Source organism: Vombatus ursinus, unplaced genomic scaffold (genome assembly GCF_900497805.2).
Source record: "Vombatus ursinus unplaced genomic scaffold, bare-nosed wombat genome assembly UNPS02014830.1, whole genome shotgun sequence".
Classification (NCBI taxonomy): domain Eukaryota; kingdom Metazoa; phylum Chordata; class Mammalia; order Diprotodontia; family Vombatidae; genus Vombatus; species Vombatus ursinus.
Window position 1 is genome coordinate 26,727,203 of NW_020954608.1, and position 9,471 is coordinate 26,736,673.

General features: G+C 37.4%; 1 protein-coding gene across 6 annotated transcripts in view; it reads left to right on the plus strand.

Moving 5' to 3' along the window:
• Nucleotides 1-9,471, plus strand: part of DMTF1 (cyclin D binding myb like transcription factor 1) — a 58,130-nt gene that overhangs the window by 47,250 nt on the left and 1,409 nt on the right. For 5 of the 6 annotated variants that reach the window (XM_027838565.1, XM_027838568.1, XM_027838563.1 and 2 more), the window contains 3 exons: nucleotides 1,939-2,097; nucleotides 4,269-4,652; nucleotides 8,935-9,082. In XM_027838565.1, coding sequence (XP_027694366.1) covers nucleotides 1,939-2,097; nucleotides 4,269-4,652; nucleotides 8,935-9,082 — 691 coding nt within the window. The remainder of the gene's footprint in view (nucleotides 1-1,938; nucleotides 2,098-4,268; nucleotides 4,653-8,934; nucleotides 9,083-9,471) is intronic. The other variant, XM_027838564.1, reaches the window with a different exon arrangement.

The window sequence follows — 9,471 nt, forward strand, 5'->3', positions numbered from 1 at the left end:
TAGAACTGGAAGGGCTCAAGTTGAATACCTTCATTTTAAAGAGAAGGAAGCTAAGAACCCAAAGTCACAGCTAGTTACTGGGGGCAGGGTAGAGACCCCAGACCTAGTTTTTTCTACCGTCTGGTACAGCACAGTAAGAATAAGTTGGTACAACTAGAACATTAATGTGCTTTCAGGAGTGTGTGTGCAAAGTACCTTGACTACTCTAAAAGAAACTTTTAAAAGTAAGGGGGGCAGGGGCTGCACTTTCTCTTGTGTTTCTTCTTGGGTTTTTTCCTCAAGGATGCTTCTTTTTGTCATGTCCCCCTAGGTAAATAATTGTTATTTCATTATGTTGCGTTGCATGTTTATTATTAAGTGTAGAAAGCACTAGATTTGGAGACCTGGGTTCTAGTCCCAGTTCTGTTATTATAATTAACTGTATGAACTTGGACAAAAGATGGTAGCCTCTCTGGAACTGTCACTACATTTATGTAGAGTCCTTGGAAATATGCCTTCCTTTATTTGTCGCCCTCTCAGAAATTACAGTTTTTTTAAACTTTGTCTTTCGTTTTGCCAGCCATTTATCCATTTTTCTTTACAATATCAGCAGTCCATTTCATCAGCTCACATGAGCAAATAAATACTTTTCTACAGAAGCTGGAATCAAGTGTGACAGTGTAAGAGGACACAGGCCAATTTAGGATAGCATACCTGTGGTCTTGCTAAATTGATTTTTTATAGATGAGCCAGGGAGTATTACTCACTTCATCTCAGTATGTAGTTCTGGTCTAATACAAAATATTCAGATAGGAATTTGTCATTGATTTATTAATATTTCTTTAAGTAAAAGATGTACCAAAAAAAATATGTACCATGCTTTTTATCATCTGAAAATTTATTAGTTGTGATGAAGGCAGGAGAATTATCTATGACAAGCACTATCAAGTGATGAATATCACCACCCAGAAGATGATTCCACACAATTTTTCTTTCCCAGTATCTACCTGTTGCCCCATTTATGGATAAATGAGTAAGGAACTGGTGGGAAGGTAACATTTTATTTAATAAGGTACTGCTTTGTCTATGTCTTATACCTTATATTTGAAAGAAAGTATTAATTTATGTTACTTAATAGTTAACAGTGCCCTCTCTTATCTGTATGTCAAGCATCATAATTCAGGGGAAATCATTCAATTTGATACCAGAAGTAGAACTCTCAAAACTTTTGTATCCCATGTTAGCCTCTGTACTGCAGCCATTACAGAAAACCCTATATACAAATGTAAAGAAGGGAAATTTTTAGGTGCACAAAAATAATTTTTTTTAATCCCTTTGTTGTGAAATCAAAATAGATAGGACCTTGTTATTTCAGGAGGGAGGCAGTACAATTCCTTGGACAAAGCAACTATCTATATACCTCATTTTTCTCACCAATAAAACTGGTGAGATTTCTGCTAAGAGAAATTAATGTCCTCAAGGTGGTATGCCCCCTCCTTTTAAAACGCTTATACTAAAAAAACTTTGATCTAGGCTTTTGTACTGCTAAACCAAGGAACAGATTTATGTAACACAGGTCATGTCATTATGAGATGATTGAAGATATGCAGATTTCAGTGACTCAGTATTGATAGCACAGCCCCAATATTACTGTGCCCCAGTAGCAATGGAAGAGAAAAGTCAATCAACAAGACTCAATCCAAGGAGATGGGAGTATACTGCACCTAAGAGACAGATATAGGAAAGTAGCTAAACCATTATGCCAGCATGAGTAATGCCATTTGTCAGTTAAGTAAGAATACTGGGACCGTTCATCTTTACTCTTGATATATCTTTTGGAAGGAATATGGCTGTGTTCTTGGTAAACTACTTTTTTTTCAGTCCTGGATAATTTTCAAAGCTGAGTTAATCAGTAATTGGACAATTCTTTGTTTATTTGTATTTTTCTTCTTCCTTTAGTCTTTCCATTTACAGCCCACTGGAACTCCAGGCACCTACTTGCTCCAGACAAGCTCAAGCCAAGGCCTTCCTTTAACACTGACTGCCAGTCCCACTGTGACTTTGACAACCACTGCTGCACCTGCTTCACCAGAGCAGATCATTGTACATGCCTTATCTGTATGTAGTACTCATAAAACGCTTAAGAAGGCAGACACCTTGAGTTTTCAGATTTATTTAGAAAGAATGGAACTCATTGAGTTCTACGAAAGGTCAGCAGATAGTTTACATCTTATAAACAGGTTGCATTCCAAAAGCTTGCTCCAAAATAAGCTGTTTGGAATTCAAGATCATTTCCCATTGAAATACTTATACATTATACTAATAGATTACCAAGTCTATTTAACCCATAATAGAGTTCCGCTAAAATATTAATATAGTACCAAAGAAGAGTGTAATCTCAGACTTAAGGTAGAAATGAATCCCTGCAGGCCTCATTAACTTAGAAAACCACAAATTAACATTATCTGTGTTTTATTGTATTTTTATTTATTTTGTTAAATATTTCCTGATTACATGTTAGCCTGGTTCCAGCCACATTGCAGAGTATTGAGGGCCATATGTGGCCCACAAGACTTGAGTCTGACACTTCTATCATAGAACGTGCTTCAGTAAATCCCAGGGTCTAACACTACGAGTACTCTCTCTGCTGGTGCAGATCACAATCCTACACAGTTCTTGTCCACGTCCTTACATAAATCTTCCACACAAGATCTACCCAGTGTCCCAAAGACCTTCCCCTCAATCATTGAATATTTCATGATATCAGTACCACATGTGAGTTATCTTATGCTTTGCTTTCACTGAAGGTCATACTGTTTCTGATTAGACATCTTTTACAGCTAGAATGGTATACATGTCATCTTAGTGTCTGCCTTCTTATACAGTCATCTTTAATAACATTGTTTTGTGGGAAAATGCATTTATTTCAACAAATTAAACCTCATAGATGTCTTAAGTATAAGGCAGCTATATGCTAAATATGTGAAAAGTTAAATAACAATAAAGTATCTAAATAACAGATAATATATTATCAGATTTTACACAATTAATTGCCAATTCAGAGGAGGAAGAAATCACTGAGCACTAGTGATCAGAGAAGGTTCATGGAAGAAGGGTTTTAGTTGGCTCTTCAAGCTTGAATAGTGTTTGGATGGGTGAAGAAAAGGAAGTATTTCAGATACAACAATGTAAAGTATATTCCAGGAACAGTAAATAAATCAGTGTGGCTGGACCAGAGAGTTTTTTAGGCAAGTAATGGAAAGTAATATTTAAAAAACAAAACAAAACAGAATATTATCAAATTGTAAAAGACCTTGAACATCAGACCTAAAGAGTTTAGACTTATTAAAATGTGAGCCATTAGAGGGTGGTTTTTTTTGTTTGTTTTTTTGTTTTGTTTAGCAAGGGGGTGACATAAAGTGATTTTTTCAGGAAGATTAATAGGGCATTGGTGTGCAGAATGGAAGAAGAGAATTGAAGCAAGGAAGAAGTATAGTATGATGTGAAAAGGGCTTGAGCCAAGGCTGTGATTGTGGGAAGAAAAGAGGAAGGAACATGGGAGAAGTCCTGTGAAGGAAGAAACTCTTAGGATCTCATGACCATTTGGAGATGATGAAGCCAGGAGGATAGGGGTAGAGTAAAAGATGATTCCAAGGTTTTGGAACTGCGAGGCTGGTGGTGCCATTGACCACAATAGAGAGGAGAGGGGCCGAAGATTATGAGTTCAATATTAGATATTTTGAGTTTGAGTTAGTTGTAGGATATTTCAAATAGAAATATTGAGCAGCTAGTTGGACATATAGTATTGGTGCTCCTAAGGAACATAAGGGCTTGATATACAGATTAGAGAGTCATTTTCATCCAAGTTGAATCTCTAAAAATAAAAAGCTGGAGAAAGGGTATGAGAAGAGCAGAAAACGATTTTTGTTTCAACTAGAAGCACCAGGAACACATCCCATAATCATCTAAGGAGAGGCACCTCCCTTCAGTGGGCACTTAAGAGTGCCACACCAATTGTAAGGACTCAGACTTGGGGTGGGGGGGAGGTGTTGAGGATGGCCAGTGGGAGGAAAACCAAAGGGACAAGCATTTGGAGTGCCTCGCTTCCCTCAGGCGGTACATTTTGGATGCCCAAGTATCTATGGTGCATCAAATATGGATCATTGATATATCATTCATATAAGTAAAGGACTACCTGTAGATCCTGTAGATGAAGTTTGTTTACTCTAGCATAGAGTTCAGTAGTTATTCATATTTTGTTCCTGACTTTTGGTTTATTTTTTTAATAGCCAGAACATTTGCTGAACACAAATGACAATGTCACTGTACAATGTCACACGCCAAGTGTCATCATTCGGACAGTTGCCACTGAGGATATCACTTCTTCCATATCCCAGGCAGAACTCACAGTGGATACTGACCTTCGATCAGATGATTTGACTGACCCTCCAGATACACTCGAAGCAGACACTTTTTCAGATGAAATCCATCAGCCTAAACTGACCAATGAAAGATCATCGTTCAGTGATGCTTGTGACTCCAAGTTTAGTGACCAGAATAGCGCTGAACTAATAGATAGTATGATGGTCAGAACAGAAGAAGAAATCTCCGTCACAGGCCTCAAGCAAGAAGAGGATTCTCCATCTGCTTTAGCCAGTGCTTATGTTACTGAGGTGAGAAAGCTCTTAAGAGTAAAAGTACCTACACTAGGTACTTGTCGGATACCCCAAAGTGGCATACTTTTGGGTGGAGATAACTAGAAGTAATTGCTACCCTAAAAGCATTTGTTAAATGATAACTTTCTTCATGAAAATATTAAAATTTCCCAGCCTGGGAAATTGCTGGTTTTAATTTTAAACTATTATTTTCTTAATCCTGTGTCTCTCCTAATCCTTTCTAGTTTCACAGATGGTGACAAGTCGAATATGATTTGGACTTTTGCTCCCTAAATTGATGATAATAATAACTAGCGTTTATATAGTGCCTCCTATGTTCCAGGCATTGTGCTAAGCACTTTTCAGATATTATTACATTTGATCCTCACAACAACCCCACGGTAGGTGCTATTATGATCCTAATTTTACAGATGAAGAAACTGAGGCAAACAAGTTAAGTGACTTTCCCAAGGGCATACAACTCGGAAGTGTCTATGGCTAGATTTGAACTCACGTCTCCCTGACTCCAGTCCAGTACTGTGTCTATTTCACCACCTAGCTACCTAAGCATATGAGAATATCATATAGATCTTTTAGGTAGTTGTGTTCCTGTTGTATGTTATAGCTACTACAGGTTTTCTTCAACCAGTGGTAATGTGACATAAATAACATTAGGAGAGAAGAATTTAGTCTGAATGACTTGAAAGCAAGCCTTTGATTTTTACATTTGCTAAAAAGAAAAAAAATATCTGCTTGTGTATGAAGCTATTAAACAGGGGATGTTAAGTCAGCTGTCTTACGAAACAGAGGCAGCTTGCTTTTTAAAAGATGTCTTTCCTTCTTTTCTGAAATAGCCCTGGAGCCACACAGCCTTTAGAAGCTGATCTCTACTGTGGCTAGGTGGTGTGCACAGGGATCTAACTTGCAAACTCTTACTATTTCTCTAAGGAAAACCTTGAGGTGGATTTATGCCTGGGCTGCCAGAAACCAGATTGAATGGACATGGGTACCATCAGATGTCACCTCTTCCTTTTTACAGGATGGGAAAACATATCCATAATGCTTGCCTCTTTTGCCTCGTAGCTTGAAAATTGTTGTGTAACAGCTGTCATAAGCTCAGCTTGTCCCAGTAACAACTTCACAAGCTAAATGCTTAAGTTTCAGTTGGTTATCCTTAGGCTAAGTAGAGGTGTTCTATATATGTTTAACAATATTATAATTCAGTTCTGGTTCTGTGTGATGGTAGGGAGGGGGAGGGATTCATGAAGCTGGAGCAGTATATCCAGAAATTAATGTGATGTAAAAAAAAAAAGTATCAGTAAAATTTATTGAGACATACACATACAGGAAAAAAAAGTCATTTCTATTAGCATCGCCAAAGCTTTAGAGACAACTTAACAAGATTTTATACTTACAAGTCAGTTTCCCTTGGCAGCTAGTTGCACAGTAGCTAGAGGACTGAGCCTGGAATAAGGAAGACCCACATTCATTCTAGCCTCAAACATTTACTAATGGTGTGATCCTGGGCAAATCACTTAGCCTCTTTTTGCCTCAGTTTTCTCAACTGTAAAATGGAGCAACTGCTAAAATTTGTAAGTGCTTGGCACACAGTAGATGCTCTGTAAATGCCACCTGTTAAATGAAAACAGAATTAGCAGGCTGTTGCTCATAGTGATTCTTCCTTAATTGTACACTTGACTGAATGTTCAGTTAATGCAAGTTTTACTTAATAGGTAAATGGAGCTTATTTTCTTAGGAAGGCTCTCTTCTGGGAATACAGGCAATCCACAGTCCACTTAAGCTGCTGCCAACACCTTATGCCCTCAGCCACCTCTCACACAAGAGGCAATCCCCACTTCTTATCTTGCCCCAGTGCTAGTCAGTCACTGGGGGGCAGGGAAGGTCAGGAAGAGCCTCTGTCACTGTCCCCGCTTTTGTTGATATGGTCTGTCCCCATCTCTTTAACTGCCTCTAAATATAGTTCCTTGAATCCTAACATCATCGTAGGTCTCACCAGCAGAATGAGAGAGATGGGGAAGGTAAATTGCATCTTGTGGTTATTTCTTAGTCCTCATAATTCCCTCTGCTGTCTTCATTTACCCAGACTTCCCTCCCCCCACCTCCCACTAGTTCGAATCCTGTTCTTTGGATTCAACGTTTATCAAGTGCCTTGCACTGAGGAGGTATACTTAAGTACTTGAAGGGAGCTGGGATCCCTCCAGCTATGCAGATCAGAAACCCAGTCTTGTTTTCTCATCCTGTGCAGTCCTCAGTGATGCCTTCTCAGAAACGCTGCATAGAGCGTTGTCCATGGTTTGCACAAACCTAAGTTAGTACGTAAACGGTCGAATCTTAAAGTGACACTTTTTATTCTTAAGCCAATAATGAGCCCTACAAGGTAGGATGGCCAAAGTGTCTTGTGAAATGATGTTTGCTGTCATTTGGGTTATGTGATTGAAAGCAACTCTGCCAATTATTTGTCTTTCCAAGGAGAAATCACACACTCCCCTTCCATTTACCTGCAACTTCTTCCCCATGTGTTCTGATCTCTTTTATAGCAAGGAGATTAACATTGGTATGGTTCACTTTCTTCAACTTGTTGGTTGTTACATGAAGATTTTAAATTTAGAGTAGCAATAGTTAATGTTTATAAAAGGACTAAAAACTTATTTTCAGCATCTTTTGTCCTCTTTTCCATCACCCTGCAATTTCCATTGAGAAGCTAGCAGGGGCAAACACAGAACAGAGGGCTACTTTATATTTTTGTTTCACGATTTGCCGTGGCCAAGGAATTGATCTGCTGGTCAACCTACTCATTATGCTTATCTTCGAACTGTTCGTGGTATTCCTCTAGCTGCAGACTGAACCAGGCCTGTACTCAAAGCCTTTAGCCTCATAGAGCCCTCCAGCACTTGTGCCCTCCCAGCACAACCTCTGTATGATATAGCAGAGTACTTTGATATCATGTTTCTGCAGGAGCTGGAGATAGAGATAAAACAAAGCTCCACTCCCTAAGGAGTGACTACTTTGTTCTCCCATCCCACTCGACTTGGTGGGGTCATACCCCAGGCTGAAATTCAGAATATATTCCCTCAAAAAAGAAAATGCATGTAATACAAGGTGACTAGATTCTATAGTAGTTATAGGTCATATATGTAAGAAACATGAGTTAAATAGGTTTTTGGGGTATAACTCATTTCTATAGGAAAGTATCTAACAAGGTTAAAACTACATACTTCTGTAACTGAAAACACAACATTTCTAAGTTAAGAACCACCATTAATTCATTCATGTGGGAGATATAATGTTTTAATAATAGAATAATAGTAAGTTTTTAGACCTTTTATAAACATTCACTATTGCTACTCTAAATTTAAAATCTTCAGGTAACAACCAACAAGTTGACCACTGCTGAAAAAAGTGAACCATACCAATGTTTAACTTCCTTGCTGTAAATAAGATCAGAATACATAGGCAAATGGAAGGGTAGTGTGTGATTTCTCCTCGGAAAGATGAATAGTTGACAGAGCTGCTTTCAATCACATAATCCAAATGGAACAGGAAATATTCATTCCCCTACTTTAAATTAAATTTCATGGGTTGTAAAGTCCTGCTAGTATTTATTTCAATGTGTTATCAAGATTTAATTTACATTAATGAATGCTTTACTCCATTGAGTCAGGTAGTTCCTTCAGGGATCACATTAATGCTAAGCTATTAAAACACCGTTGGTTTTTTTTTCCCCACAAAATGTTTTGTGTAGCTAAAGCAACTAATTTACCAGATTGTTTTTAAGCCTTAAAATTTAAATTTTATCCAATCGTTACTGAGAAAAAGGCCATCACGTTTAATATTTCATCTAAGATAGTTCCAGTGAGTCCCATTGCAGTTGTCAATCATTAATAAGATTTTTTTAAAAATATATTATTCTTACAATCAAACACATGAAATTAGCTCATTACTCAGTTTAATTAAAAGAACTTGTTTAGTTTAATTATCTATATATATAAACTATAAATTATATATATATATATAAACTATATATAGTTTAATTTCTATAAAATATGTTAATCCAATAAGCTCCAAGTAGACAGAGTCTTTAGAAGAATAAGTAGGAATTGAAATAGAGTAGTTGGGGGGTCTAAGAAAAATTGAACTGAAGCTAGAAATACTTGCCTAGAATTCTAAAAATCTTAAGGATTTGAGAGAGGTAAGGTGGTAGGAAAGAAGTAATGCTATAAGTAGTTGAAAGCTGATTTCTTTTTATCACTTTTTGTCTCTTGTTATTTAAATTGTATAGGACCTAGGATCTCCTACTATAGAGGAACAAGTTGATCAGTCCACAATCGATGATGAAACTATACTTATCGTTCCTTCACCACGTGGTTTTATCCAGACATCAGATGATATAGATAATGAATCTGTCTTGCCTCTGACAACACTAACAGGTAACATAGCATGACCCCTTTATGTAACTGACGTTTAGTGATTCAGGCCTCCATAACTCACGTATGCCAAAAGCCTGTAGCCTCCTCACTTCCTTAGAGATGTTGCTTGAGCTTGTAGGTATTTTCTTCCCCAGACTATTTAACTCAGCATCTAGAGTTCTCGTTATGTATATACTTTCCTGCTTATAATTAGTTTTTGGTTTTTAAACCTCCCAAAACTATAAATATTATGGGTGGGCTGTGGCAGTAATACATTTTTAATTCATGATGACTCAAAGGCAATTACTAAAATTGTGATAGAAGAAAGGTGCTTTCTCTACAAGGCTTTAATTACCATTGAATAGCTTCAGGATTTGTAAACAGCACAGGTGCCCTTTTTTTAGATTCTT